Source organism: Symphodus melops (genome assembly GCF_947650265.1).
Source record: "Symphodus melops genome assembly, chromosome: 12".
NCBI lineage: Eukaryota > Metazoa > Chordata > Actinopteri > Labriformes > Labridae > Symphodus > Symphodus melops.
Window position 1 is genome coordinate 23,624,974 of NC_136702.1, and position 14,845 is coordinate 23,639,818.

The following is a 14,845-nucleotide window of genomic DNA, read 5'->3' on the forward strand; positions in this document are numbered from 1 at the left end:
TGCTGAGCTGGTTCTGGGTCAGACTTTGAGGGTCCCGGGGGAGTTCCTTCCTGGGGTCTCGGGGTTGGGCCCTGTTGTGGTGGGGAGGTCTGGTTTACAGGGGGAGGCTAAAGTTTTCTCACCTGTGGCAGTGCACCACTGCATTCCCCAGTCGTACATTCCCAAGGACCTCATGTCGGCGAAGTATGTTTTTATTAGACATGATGCGCACCGCTCTCCCCTGCAGTCGCCGTATGACGGGCCCTTTCGGGTGTTAGAAGCAGGGAGTAAGTTTTTCCTGGTTGAGATGGGGACAAGTCGGGACCTGGTTTCGGTGGACCGTCTGAAGCCTGCTCATGTGCTTCAGGATGAGCAGGTGGAGCTGGCACGTCCTGCCCGCCGGGGCCGTCCTCCTAACCCTGCCTCTTTGTCTCTTCCTGTTGTACCTCCTGCTGTTAGGTATAGTCGCAGGGGTAGGAAGGTCAAAGTTGCCTAAGCGGTTTGGTTGAAGTTTCAGGATATGCATTTGTTGTTTTTCATGTTATTGGATGAAGTGTTTTTTGTGTGTTCTGGGGGGGCCTATGTGGCGACACTATTCTAAGTTATCACACACAAACTGACACTTTATTCTGGAGGGTTGGTTTCCGGGGAAAAAGGAAAATAAAGACAGGTTTCCGGTGCCGCGCTTTTTCGGTCAATGTTGTGAAGTGAGTTGCAAAATAAAGCAGTGGAGACTCAGAGATACTTTCATTCATTTTTCTCTTCGACCTCCACAAGCCCACCTAAAGGACTCCTACTGTCACCACGAGGTTGTATTTGTGATCAAATTGTTAAATAAATATCCACAGTTTAAAGCGATAACAAACATGCCTGTATTTACCTGACTGTAGCAGTTTAAATGCTTTTTGGAAACACAAGTGAAACTTCTGCTCATTGAACTAAACTTATTTAAGAAAAAGATATTGGTAAAGACAACTCCCTAAATAATGCTGGGTCATTTACATGACCCAATTGCTGGGTCCTGAGCTGCTGGGTCATTTCACTGGGTTGATTTTGGCCACGGCGGGAATATTGACCCAATATCAGGTGATTGAGATGGGCTGAAGTGATCCAACGGCTGAGCTGGCCTTGTCACAACCCCGCGCGGGGTCAGAAGCCCATAATGTTAGATGGTTAATTGTGCGCCTGCTCATATCCTACTAACATTAATGTTGGTTAAGTTCATCACTTTTCAACGTTGACGTTACTCTACATCATCTTGTCACATAAGGCTGAATATCCTTTTAATGCACCTTAACATTGACTTTGGTTCATATCGCCCTAACGCCCTAACGTTAAACGCTGTCATTCATCAGACGGGGGACTTTTTACTGACGTTAACATTAGTCCCAAGGCCATCACACAAATATTAACGTTATAGTGATCGCGTGGATTTACATGTTCACTTTGAGCTTTGTTCCGGTTGCGACCAGTTTAAATGGATAGTTGTTGTAAAGTGTCGAGTCATCCCAGGCTGCTGAAGACGCTAATGTTAGCCTGTAACGATAACAGCAGGTGGCAGCTTTATGACTAAAAGAGATGTGAGAAATGACTTCACATATTATAGTCTCTTATTTACAGTCAGTTACAGACGTGTTAAGTTGTGTTTTTATGTGGTTTAGGTGAAAGTTATTCTAATTTGTTGATGTATTTATCAGGAGACACCAGCAGGGGGCGTAACGGCAGGAATGATGACACCACTCAATATACAGATTGATCGTGTCTCCTCTCCTTCACTCAAAGAGTCTTTTTCAGGTAAGAAATAGAATAAAAGTGGTGTGTCTTTTGCCCTGGGTGTTAGATTAAAGTGTATAGTCCTTCCAGAAGTTGTTTGTGTTGAAAAATGTAATTTTCTGTGAAGTTTAAAGACAAACGTATTACCACGAGTTAGGCTAACAGTTTAGCCGGCTTATTGGATTAGCATCACGCATGCGTAGTTGTACGTGGTCCTGTATTACAGTGTACATCAGTGTTGTGAGTTTGTGTTTGTTTGTAGTCACCTATGTGTGTGAATATGTTGTGAACAGTCAATATACAGGCTGTGTCCCATTCCAGAGGTTGCAGCCTTCCTGGGCTGCATTCTAAGACCGATTACGTCACACCGGCGCGACAAGTGCTATCCCAATTCAGCGGCTCCTTCGCATGCAGCCGAGAAATGCAGCCTTCCTTTCCCCGATTTTGGAGGCTTCAACGGTTGGATCCTTTGCAGCCTTCCCTTCCCAAGATGCATTGCACGCAAGGGACGTTCAACATTAATGTAAACAATGGCATCCTCAAGCCCGACCTGCGCAGCTGATCTGAATTTCACTATTAAATGCAAGTATTTGATTTTATTTCATTTAAATAGTTAAAGATATCCATGTTTAAAGAGGAAGGCGACTGAAAAGCCTAATGTTTGTTGATTCCTGCTCACTGACGATGCGGGAGCTGTAACGTTAATGCTGTAAAGCTAGCGATAAGCTAGGCTAAAGTTACAACTCGACCTGATGTTTGTTGAGTTAACGTTAGTTTTTTTCTTACTTTACTTTGTTTTTAGTGGAGTTAACAGACGTTGTTACGCACACAAATGATCAAGTTAAAAACATTTCGACGGTTTGATATGACTCCAGCAGCCAATCAGAGTAAAGCATAATTTAACGTCACATTTCTTAAACATGTTTTGATTTTAGGGAGCAAACTGCTTAGATCGTCCAGCTGCAGGGGAAACATGATCATCTGCTCACAGGAGTGAAGAACACAGCCAGCTTAGCTTGGAGGTAACATTAAGGTAACAACCATATCATCACCATTTAACCATCTTGTACTTAAGGCTATAATTAGTTCTCATCCCATGTAAAGCCCACAAGAATATGGATAATATAATGGATGCAAACTGACTTTCTGTTTTTTAAATCCAAAATAGGGCATCCAAATAGATCATTTTTTAGGCCTGTGTGTTATTTTTCACCCTGGTGTAAACCTGCTTTCCCTTTTCTAGTGTTTTCTCTGTAACAGGAACTATTCTGGAGTCATTGGGCTGGGCTGGAAGTGTGTCCAGGGCCAAAAAAAGGGACAACCTTAAAAAGAAATACATGTCATCTGTGCTTTCACTTGAATGTATATAAGTTATATTCACACGAATGAATAAACTGACTTTTGCTAACATTTCTGTTGCTGTTGTTGTCAACTGTCATGATTAATTTCATCTGCAAGTGTCCAGGATCAGGAGAAGGTGCGAGTTTGGCCCTGGTTTGTCCTCATGGATGAGGTGTTGGAAAAGAGGCAGTCCACCTCAACCCCTGTCCTCATCGCCTCCATCCCAGAGGACAGACCAGGGCCCAGCGAGACGGGGGACCAGGAGGAGGAGAGGTCAAGACCAGGGCCCAGCGAGGCGGGGGGCCAGGAGGAGGAGAGGATAAGGAGAGAAAGAGAGGAGAGCCAGGCAGGAGAAAAGAGAGGGACTTCGATAGGCAGCTGATGGACCCAATCAAAGAGGACTTGAGGTTTCAGTAGGAGGCAGCAGAGACGAGGGCGCAGGAGAGCAAGGAGCTGATGGAGAAGAAGTTCTCCCTGCTGCAATGTTTAATATAAAAACTATATAAATAAAAAATTCAAATAGAAATGATTTATTTTGTTACATATTTGTTATGTTTGCTATGTTTAATATTATTTTAATCTATGTTTTAATTTTATCTGGACTATGAATGCATGAAAGTGATTGAACAAGATAAGAATTGAATTGATAACTTGTAATTCATTGATTAACTCATTTGGAGAAATGCAGCATGATTCACTACAGGTGCAAACTAAATCACAAGAAAATAATCTGAGCTTCCTCGCTGTCGCACACTGCTTTAATCCTCCAAGAAAATATTTAGATTGCACATTATTTACTGTACTGCCAGTGAACCTAACTTAGAGAGCAGACAATAAGCAGACTTGTTTCAATATTTAAAATGATAAATAAAAGGATGTGACATAAAGCTTCTGTCCCAGTGATGAATAAGTATCAAGGAGTCGCTGCTCGTACTTTGCCACAGGAAAACAAGGTAAGAATATCAGAAATACAAGAGCAGGTTAGAAGCATCTTTCTCTTCTTCCAGTCCTCATAGCTTCTGGACTGTATACAGTTAGCCTGGCACAATAGGGAAATGGACTTTCTGATGGAATGAAGAAACATTATAACCTAATGGTAACAGTATGAAGAGAATTATTACAACCTTGCTTCACCACTGTGAAGCAAGGTTGTAATAATTCCTGTCTATTGTGGAGATTATCAACATGAACTAGTATAGCTATAATAAAAACAACCAGCAGAAATGAAGTTAAACTAAACTTTGATTTATTTAACACAAAAAGGTAAAGTCTATTTCTATTATTTAAAAATCTATCGCTAATATTCTATATTTATATATTGGGGTATTTACATTTAATTTTATTCAAAGAAAAAAAAAACCCAGGCTGTCCCTGTGCTGGACCATAGCTGGACTCTCAGCCTTATTCTCACGCTGCTGGGACTTCTCCACCATGAAACAAACCAACGTATTGATCTGTCAGAAACTGACGCTGTCAGGGTTGCTAGGAGACCGAACAGTTAGTGACGCAAGTAGGAAGACCAGACCGTCTCATTTCGGAGACTGCGTGGATCAGCCTTCGTGGTCCACGGAGGGCGTGGCCTTCGTGGACCGCAAAGGCCACACCCTCCGAAGGCTGCAACCTCTGGAATGGGACACAGCCATGGACTGAAAACTAACTCACCAATAGCAAGTATCAATCACGTGATTTAACTGTTTGTTTTAGATGACTTAAATCTCTCCGTCTGATGTTGTCTCCCCAATAACGTGTTTTCATTGGGTCATTCCGCCAAAAGAGTGCAATTTGCTCATCGTAACTCTTCAAAATTAAAATTTATTTTTCATTCCATTTCAATATAGAATTTAGTAATATACACATTTACTCATTCAAAATGAGTACTGGTCAATCTCAGGCTACTTTTTTTAATTTATTGCAACTATTGAAAGTTTATTATCATTGCATTTTTTTCTCTGCTGTTACCAAAACACAAATGCCATTTTAAAACCATGTTTAAAGGAATATCAACCACATACATTGTTTTCATTCATTCATTGTATTCTTTTAATTAACAGAAACGGGCATCAGAAAGCACTAGCCTACTCATTGCTGTTACTATGTTTGAGTAACAGCAATGAGGGTAACAGCAATGAGTTTTTAGCATAAAATTACCAATTGTGTGAAATCTATCAACTCAGCATCCGTGCTAATAGCTTGAGTATATAGAGCACATTTGTAAGATTTAACTAAATATTTGACTTTTGATATCAACAAATGTTGTCTTAGAGATAATTTAGGTAACAGTGTAACGGGTGTGTTTCTGTCCTGCTGAAGTTCTAAACTTCTCTGGATGCACATCCGTTACTGGTCGTGATATCTGCGTTGTGTTCTGTTGTGATGTTGATGGAAGATGGAGGACTCGGACCACAATTTGCTGGCGACTTCTCATTTAATAAGAACTGAGCTGGCTGCAGCATCTGCACAAATCAAAAAGACATTTCTGTGACATGCGGTTCTTTCTCACACAGGTCTCCAGTCTCCTTCCCCCAACGCGCGTAGCGCGCGGACTGATACTCATTTACACATATAAATGCTTTAACAGCATTAATGTTTAAATAAAAATTAACAGTAAATAAAATGTACAAAAATACCCATACCTGCACAAATCAAAAAGACATTTCCGTGATATGCGGTTCTTTCTCACACAGGTCTCCAGTCTCCTATTAACAGAACACACGGGAAACCCCGTAGCACTTAGCAACCCGTGTCCGCTAATAAACTTCTAAAAGCTCAATGACAAAGTTTATATTCGGAACGTAACTTGCTCTGCATACTTAGAAAGGCAACGAGTGAACCATAATTGCGACTACTGCATTTTATATTGTTATAAAAAGAAACAGTGCTAAACCGTGAATAGAGCAAAGTAGCCTTACCTTCCCCCAACGCGCGTAGCGCGCGGACCGAGAGAAGCACAACACACCTCACTCGTAACACACACACACACACACACACACACACACACACACACACACACACACACACACACACACAGCAATCTCTTAAAGGGACAGTACAGGTGTCACAGTTGGGTACAGCAAACCTCAAAATACATAAAGAAAATGACAAAATGAAAATATCTTCAGTATTTGAAAGGATTTGGTGAAGTTTCAAATAAAAGATAAATATATCATTTTAACCTGGTTACAACAGCACTGAGTTTTTAGATTGACCGTCTCTGACGCAGCTAATATATCCTTAAATTTAAGGAAAAACAAATGAGATTATATACTTTTGGTCTTGCCATGACTTGCAGAAGGCCCAAATGATGTCACTTCCTGCAGAACATGTCACTGAAATGAAATGTTCCAAATGTTTTAGAAGGGGGAATATGTTTGGGTAACAGCAATGAGTGAAAACCTGGGGACAGCACTAAAGTGTGAATTTTAACCAAAATATAATGGTGTTTTTGTAAAACTTTTTTCTTGCAAGTGTATATAGAATATGGAGTCACACTGAAATGCAAAAAAAAAAAAAAGATTTTGGAAGGATTTTGTTCATGATGCTTTGTGGTAAAGTGTAGCTTTTGGCTGTGGGGACAGGCAAGAAATGCCACGTATCAGTGTTTTGGATGCCTTTTTAAAATATTTAAAAAATATATATCTGTAATTTCTACATTGATTCATGTGTACGGTGTTTAGTATAATAATAAAATGTAATTTGTATTATATTATTACTTGTGTTTACACATTTAATATGCAATAATATGCTGGGGACGGAAATGTCACTCTTTTGGCGGAATGACCCACTTATTATAAAATAAAAAGAGCATGAATTTCTACACTTCAATATTTTAATATAACTTTTACATTATATTCATCTGCTGTTTTTAAGTCTCTTAATAATTTCAGGATGATTAAAAAAACGTTTAGAAGAAAAAAAAAAGTCGCTCCTTTTTCGTCGCGTAGCAACCGCGTGCTTGCGTTGCCATGGCAGCGCATGTTTTCAAACCGCAGACTCGCGACAGAAGTGAACTTTTTGAATGGTTCATTCATTCTCGTTCAAGCTGACTGAAAAGAGCGACACCTTCCCCGACTATCTGTCCCCGTTATCTCCGCACAACACACCATGGTGAGTCAAGCTTTCATATTGATTATTTTATTGATTAGGATCATCTTTATAAATGTTGCCGTGTTTGTTCCTCTCTGTCATGATCTCATTAAAGAGACACTGAAACAACATGCTCATGTTGAACTCTCATGGAGAGTCTAATTATCTTGGCCAAACAATACATTCATAAAAGCAGATTTCTAAAAGTCAAACTACTTTTTCTCATTTTCATGAATGAATTAACAAATTTACAAAAATCAATTAAAAAGATTAGAACTAAACGAGCTGCTGAAAAAGTTTAAAGTCATTGCTTCCATCTTAGACCTCAGATATTTGTGTTTTAAGTTCTATTTGTTCTATTTGTTCATGGTTCTTGTTTTTTTTTTGTTTGTTTGTTTGTTCGTGTATTAAGTCTTGTTAAGTCAAGCTCGGTCTGTAACTTTCGATGTAAACTGTGATCTTTGTAATAGTCAGATTTTGATTATAAAAAAAAAAAAAAAAGCTCTCATGGAGACATGTTTTTATTGAACAGCCACCCAAAAAGAAGCCTCCAAAGGCCAAGACGCCCTTCATGATCGACGGGCTGACCAAGGACGAGCTGAGCAGAGAGCAGGTTACACATATTCTGCACATTTCAGCAACACAGCAATTCAAAGGAAAAGATGATATTACAGCTAAAATGCACATTGATCTATATTTTTGTATAATAACGCTTTTTATTTATGGGAAAAAACAAGAAGACAATCCTGATTGATCCTGAGTGAAATTCAAAGACTGACAGCTGAAATGCCACAAAAACACCCGCTGTCTGTCCTCCTTACTCCCATACACACTGTCAACCTGAATACAAAGAATTAAAACAAACATTACAAATGTGACCTATACCAACAAACAAAATGTACGTGACCAGTGCAGGAATATAACTCTAAATAGAATGAACATGAGACAGATGAGAGAGTAGCAGAGTCTGAGAGAAGGGCATACTTTAAGGTTTTCTTCATAGTATTTGTTGGGATAAACTGAAGAATGTTTGCTTCCTCCCGTCGTAACAGTGAGGTGTGTCTGTCCAAATGATTGTATAATTCATAAATAAAGCATATATCAGATGCTGAAGGGCTGAACTGTGTATATCAGATGGAGGAGCACATTGTGCGCCTGCGAGAGGAGCTGGATCGAGAGCGGGAGGAGAGGAACTACTTTCAGCGGGAGAGGGACCAGATCTGCAGCTTTCGGGAGATGACAGAGAGAAAGCTGGAGGTGGCCACGGCTGAGCTGAGGAACACAGAGAAGGAGATAGAGGAGGACGAGGGGCAGCACCAAGTAGAGATCAAGGTGAGTTACTGACGACCGCGATCATCTGACATGGACAGGAAATATGAAACGTTTGATGATGTTGTCCTCTCCAGGTGTACAGGCAGAAAATGAAGCACCTGCTGTGTGAACATCAGAACACCGTGTCTGAGTTAAAGGCAGAAGCTTCGGCCTCCACTGATGCTGTGCACGAAGACCACCAACAAGTGGAGACTGATCTGCACCAGGCGATGAGAAACACGGCGTTGGACACGGAGGAGCGCGACATCACCGATGTCATCAAGGAGCTCCAGCTGGTTCGTAGTCCAAACATATCAACACATATGTCCAAACATACTCTCTCTCTGCATTCCTGCGGCGTGAGACGTTTCACGCCGCAGCGCTGCAAACACGACTTTTCTCTCCCCGAGCAGAACCACGATGAAGAAGTGACCCGAACACGGAGCTGCTGGGAGAAGAAACTAAAGGGTAAGCATGGAGTTCTGACGGCGAGCCACATCCCGCTCCCTCGTGATCCAACAGGACCACAGTCACTTCTTTTTTGTTCTGCACGCAGACGCTGAAGCCTCGTATGACGAAAAGCTGGAGCTGTTTCATCAAGAGATGGACAATCGGAACAAGCAACACGTCACCGAGAGAGAAGCTCATTTTAAGCGCCACATCTCCGACCTTTCAGAAGACCACAGAGAAGCTATGGCCAAGATCCATCATATCATCATGGAGGGAGAGGTCACGGACAAAGATCTCGAGGTATGAACATCACACAGACGCCAAAACCTCCTCACAACAATCCCATCGTTCATCAGGTCCATCCAATAGTTTAAAGACGCTTGTTGAAATGTCCCGTGACCACCTGGACTTCTTACAAGGTAGAAAGGCGCTGGTCGTGCGCTCAGGAGCGCTGACATGAAGCGTTGGCGTGCGGAGCAGAAGTTCACGGCTTGTCCTGTCTCTATGACGACAGTCTGTATGAGCGACACCGCTCCTTTACTTCTCCCTGCACGCGTTTATTTGAGATCGTTTGTTTCCCGCTCAGACACGGAGTGAGGAGGAGGTTTTCTCGTTTCAGGCGAACGAGCGAGAAACAGAACAACTGAAGGCCAAGAAAAAGGCGGGGGCGAAGGAAAAGCTCGCCGTTCGGAAGGAGAACAAACGTCTCGGTGAGCTTCTCTCCGAAGCCACGGCCAAGGAGGCAGCCATCGAGAAAAAAATGACCAAGAAAGAAATGTTGTTCCCCAAGAGAAAGGTGATTTATTTGATTGATTGACTTTTTGTGCTCATGCTGAGGATTCATTTGCTCCACAAAATCAGGAAAGTGTTGCATGTGTTGTGTCACACGTGTTGGTGGCCACAGGCTGATTCAGTGAGGCTGTTTTTGACAGGATGACTTCGAGAAGCGCGTACTGAAGAAGCTGAGCAAAGTGAAGCAGGACAACGAGGAGCTGAAGCAGAAATCAAAGGAGGTAAAAGACGACAGCGAGTGTCACTCAGCTTTATGAAGCTGCGGGTGTTTGGCTTGATTTGCTCCTGTCTTCGTGTCACACAGGCTCAGGCGGAGAAGGACGAGCTGGAAGAGACTTTTCCCCAGAAGCTTCAGGACGTGCAGCAGTGGGGACGTCTGAAAGACCAGCGGCTGGAGGAGACTGTGAAAGGCCTGACGGAGCTTGTGGAGGAGACTCAGGCTCAGATCGACACGGTGCTCTCGGCCTCCCACATGGACCGAACCGCCCTGCGAGGGCTGATGCACCAAGGGGAGGTTGGTTTGAATTCACTCGGTTGTTTTATGATGAAAAGAAACATCTGGAGAAGCAGATGTTTTCTGATTCCAGACGCGTGGTTGGTGCAGTTTACACTGAGCGCCACCAGCCAATCAGCTGCTCGCGACTGCAAACACTTGCACAGTGAGAGCAGGACCTTGGTGCCGATTGGTCGACTTAAGGGCTTTTTTTTGCAAATTCTGTCTGCATGAAAATTGAAAGACAGTGTCTGAAATCACCACGGCAACAGCCGGCATGCCTGTTTGTTCTGTTTTCCCACTCCAGTCGTGAAAGAATACCTGCAGACCTCCTGCTGAGAGAGTATTTGTGATGATGTAGCTGCTCGTGCTTACTAGACGACAGAGGGGACGTGTGTACGAGACTCCATATTCTGCTTTTCTTATCAGACTTTCTGCTCTCAGGTAAATCTGGTCCGCAGTCAGAATACCAGGGAGGACTGAACTGTGAAGCAGCCGTGACACTGAGAGGAAGTTCATCCTTCAAACTCTGAGCTCACACTGCCCTCTACAGGCAGAAATGAGAAACATTTTAACAATAAAACATTTGATTTGAAACTCTCTCAGAAAGTCGTTCAGCATGTTTTCAGGACATGATGCATGAAGGGAACACTGACGATCCTCCAGGAACTCAAAACCTGATCATCTTAATGAGACATTATTCATGTGTTTCTGTCTATTATTAGCACTTGAATTAAACAGAGGGGCGTACAAACCTGCAGTGTGGAGGTGAGATAGTCTTTAAGATGTGTAGAGAGTGAGCTGCTCTCTGCCTCTGTGATCAGACATGAAGGAAACCTGCTGTGTTGAAGCTTCTCTGACAACAAAGCAGCAGCCAGTATGTCCTCCTTCTAACTTTAGATTCTGCTCCTGAATGACCTTATCTAATAAGAAGATATTTCTCACAAATATGTTAGAAACTTTTAATTTATTAATAAAAATAACAACAAAAAGTATTAAGTGATGCAATGAAACAAAGAAAACATTTGTTTATTGATGGAAAAACATTTAAAGAAAAAACATGCTTCGAAAAAAATCTTTTTTACTCAGTAAATCACAAAACACTCAGGCCCGCGGCTATAAACATGATTGTTATAGACTGAACTATAGTGAGTCAATATTACATTAAAAATGTATAAATCCTGAGAAAATGATACTTAAAAAAAGAAAGAATTTAATTAGGAGAAACTAGGAAACGTAATTTAAAATGCAATGAGTATTCCTGGCCTATGGGGGGCGCTGTGGATATATAACACTCAGGCGAACCTTCCCCCGGCTCTTCCTCGGTTGTCACGTTGTGACCACATGGGCAGCCGGAGGAAGAAGAAGAAGACAGCAAACGTGGTTTGTGCGGAGTTGGTTGACGGTGTTATTTTCATGAAACAGTTTATGTCTCCCTTCGTCGATTAATCGAAATGACTGAAAGTAAATCTGAATCTGCGTCTAAGCCGGCGAAGGAGCTGCTGGCTTTGAACCCCAAACAAGAGTCTGAGTTCAAGAAGAAGGTTCAAGATGCGAAGAAGAACAAATCACGCAAGGTAAGCTTCAATCTTGGCCTTGAGAAATATTTTTTTTTATTATTGCTGACGACATTAAGTATTGCGTCATTTTTTTTAAATTGTGGTTAAAATGTTTTAATGGTGTTACACTTCGTTTCGTAACCCGTTAAAATCTGTGACCGGACGTCGAACTAGTCAGTGTACCCAGCGCCCTATGAGTGTAGCAAAAGCAGCTGCTGACGTTTAACTCTTTATTTAACGATCTTAAAAAATTTATTTAGATACCATCAGTGTAGTGTATTTTTTTATGTACAATTCAGACCTGGCACAGGTGGCCTTTTAATAACGATAATTTATATTGCAGTGGTGAAAGGAAACTTTGTCGACACGTTTTGAGCCGTGACAACGTGCTATAGCAACCTACCTAGCAACCACTGGACTGACTACAATATAAACATCTCACCTCATTACTGTAGTGACACTGCAGGTTAATAAACATGTATTTAATGGATACATGTTTTTGTTCTTCTGAGATGTGCAGTTTTAGAGAAGACTTACAGGATAGTTTAAAATAATTAAAAAATTCCACTTTTAAAATGATCACGTGACTGCTTATAGTTAAATCTGCACGTGCAGGAAAGATATAAGGTGGTATAATAATAATGTTGTTCTAGTTGTGATTTATTGTCTTTGACCTGTTTTTTGTTTAAATTGTGTTGTGCACAGGGGATCAGTGTGACTCCAGGAGTGATCTATGTGGGACACCTCCCACTCGGACTGTTTGAACCTCAGCTCAAAACTTACTTTGAACAGTTTGGGAAAGTCCAGAGGCTTCGGCTGTCCAGGAGTAAAAAGGTAGCTCAGATGACCTAATGAGAAACAGAAACATTTTCACAAAGATTTTAAATGAACAGAAATCGGTAGTTTGATAAGAACGAACATGATCTGCTGAGTTTTTTTTTTTAAGTGATCTGAATTTGTGCTCGGACTGAAAATGATCTCAGGTGTGTGACTGTGGTCTGAGGTCAGATAACTGAGCCTAAAGCACTGCGGCACGTTAAGCTTATCACCTGCTCTCCATTAGCAGAGCGATAAAACCCATGTGCCAACAAACAAACAACAAAACAAAGATGCACTTTAATGAAATACAGATGAGTGGTGTTCACCCATGTTCTCTCATCCCTTTACGTCTCAGACAGGTGGAAGCAAAGGTTATGCATTTGTCGAGTTTGACTGCGATGAAGTGGCCAAAATCGTGGCAGAGACCATGAACAATTACCTGATGGGAGAGAGACTGATCAAGTGTGAGTATTCCTCGTTTGTCCTCAAGTGGCTCCAGTCCTATGAAGGAAGCTTACACACAAGTCCAATAGTGCATCCCTGAATTCAGTAAAGATGTTTCAGTCAAAAGTATTTGTTTCCTGCCTCGTTTCTTCTCTGAATCTTTAAAAAATGTGATGCTCTCTGTGTGCACAGGATGTTTTTTTTCCGTCCCTTTAGACTTTTAAAATGTGTAATTTAGCGAGGACCTGAATGAGCTCAATGTTGCCTCTCTCTCTCTGTGTTGGGCAGGTCACGTCATGCCTCCGGAGAAGGTGCACGAGAAGCTGTTCGACGGCTCCAACAGGGAGTTCAAGAAGCCGTCGCATCCTGCGGTGGATCGCTACAACAAGACGCGTTCAGAAGAGCAGATCAGCAAGATGAAGGAAAAACTGCTGAAGAAAGAATCGAAGCTCCGCAAACGACTGGCAGCACACGGCATCGAGTACGACTTCCCTGGATTTGTAAGTTCTTACTTTTTCCTTTTTTTTCTTTCTTTTTTTTTCTTTTTTTATGACCACTCATTTGTGTCGATGGATTAGTTCACAATCGGAGGCGGAGCCTCAGCTCTCAGCCTGTGGTCAGGGGGACTCAGGCTCCGCCCCATCATATTTACACTCGTTTCTGTCGTCGTCATTTGGTGCCGTTTTTCTTTTTTCCAGGCTTCCCAGGTGCCTCCCAAGAAAAAGTCCTCTGATTCCCTGAACGCGTCGACGTCTAGTACTGTAAGTGAAACTCGATTTGAGATGACGTTTAGCTCGGGCTCAGACTGAAAATGACCGCTGGTCTTCATCATTGACCTGTGGTCAGATATCTGGGCCTACAGTACCGTGGTGCATTAAGCTTATCGCGGGTGTCTTTTGGTGGCTGCGTGATAAAACCCATGTACCTACACTCTTCACTCCACGCTGCAAACATTCATGGGAACATTTATCAACCAGATAAATAAATCTGTGCGTCTCTCTCTCTCTCTGTGGACTCCAGGACAACACACCGGTCTGTACCCCGTCCGTCCTGGAGAGGAGGAAGTCCATGGCGGTGGACGACGACGACGCAGATGATGAGATCGTCATTAAGTTGCCGACTGCGGCGAGCGACGAGGCGTCGTCCTCTGAAGAGGAGGAGGAGGAGGAAGAGGAGGCAGACATTAACAGAGAGGAAGCGTCAGAGTGAGAGGACTCTCTGCTGAGCAGCAAAGATGTGAAAATCTTTGACTTTTATTTGTGGACTTTTGTAGTGTGGCACTCTGACTGTCACGGAGCGCACACACTCGTCAGGATCATGTGGGTCACATGATGGCCGTGAACTGTGGTCAGAACTCCCTGTACGTCAAACATTATATTTTTAAAGAAGCTCTTTGAGAGGACTGTCGCAGCGTGGTGGGTATCATATCAGTGTGCGCTGACGAAGCTGCTCACAGGTGATCACAGTCAGCTGGGTTATGGACGGCCGAGACGTGTGCGTCTGTCTCATATCTGAACCACACAGGGGAACATAACTTGTCTTTGCTTCATAACCACGTAGCTTTAAACTGTGGTTACCTTTGAAACATGTCAAATATCTTTAAAAAAATAAATGATGTCAGAACTTTATTTGAGTATTTTCTTGAAGATTTATAACACAGATCACCGTGGGCAAAGTCAGACGTCTCCGATACGGAAGGTCAAGGGTTCGATCCCCAGCTTGGGCAAGACTCTTAACCCTGAAATGCTCCTGCTGCTTGGCTGGCGTGTGAATGTGTATGATTGAGATTATGGAGAAGAAA

The 14,845-nt window shown here is 42.4% G+C and overlaps 2 protein-coding genes across 2 annotated transcripts; both read left to right on the forward strand.

Moving 5' to 3' along the window:
- The first annotated feature begins 7,050 nt into the window (after positions 1–7,050).
- On the forward strand, positions 7,051–10,824 carry LOC306832617 (dynein regulatory complex subunit 4-like). Its single transcript, XM_079357436.1, has 10 exons — positions 7,051–7,197; positions 7,709–7,789; positions 8,311–8,508; positions 8,583–8,783; positions 8,901–8,955; positions 9,044–9,237; positions 9,557–9,733; positions 9,870–9,950; positions 10,034–10,243; positions 10,667–10,824. Exons 1-10 carry the CDS (start codon positions 7,195–7,197, stop codon positions 10,703–10,705), a joined length of 1,239 nt encoding a protein of 412 aa, XP_079213562.1. The 5' UTR covers positions 7,051–7,194; the 3' UTR covers positions 10,706–10,824.
- Positions 10,825–11,527: 703 nt separating this feature from the next.
- Positions 11,528–14,672, forward strand: nifk (nucleolar protein interacting with the FHA domain of MKI67). Its single transcript, XM_079358357.1, has 6 exons — positions 11,528–11,799; positions 12,487–12,615; positions 12,956–13,064; positions 13,333–13,544; positions 13,743–13,805; positions 14,065–14,672. The coding sequence occupies exons 1-6, from the start codon at positions 11,677–11,679 to the stop codon at positions 14,251–14,253; spliced, it is 825 nt and encodes a 274-aa protein (XP_079214483.1). The 5' UTR covers positions 11,528–11,676; the 3' UTR covers positions 14,254–14,672.
- Positions 14,673–14,845: the final 173 nt, after the last annotated feature.

Bases quoted from the DNA above. Each gene is read 5' to 3' on its own strand.
- nifk (XM_079358357.1), top strand. From the start codon at position 11,677: ATGACTGAAAGTAAATCTGAATCTGCGTCTAAGCCGGCGAAGGAGCTG. The intron at 12,616-12,955 runs GTAGCTCAGATG...TTTACGTCTCAG, and splicing joins GGCTGTCCAGGAGTAAAAAG to ACAGGTGGAAGCAAAGGTTA. The intron at 13,065-13,332 runs GTGAGTATTCCT...TGTGTTGGGCAG, and splicing joins GGGAGAGAGACTGATCAAGT to GTCACGTCATGCCTCCGGAG.
- LOC306832617 (XM_079357436.1), top strand. The intron at 7,790-8,310 runs GTTACACATATT...TGTGTATATCAG, and splicing joins ACGAGCTGAGCAGAGAGCAG to ATGGAGGAGCACATTGTGCG. The intron at 8,956-9,043 runs GTAAGCATGGAG...TTCTGCACGCAG, and splicing joins CTGGGAGAAGAAACTAAAGG to ACGCTGAAGCCTCGTATGAC.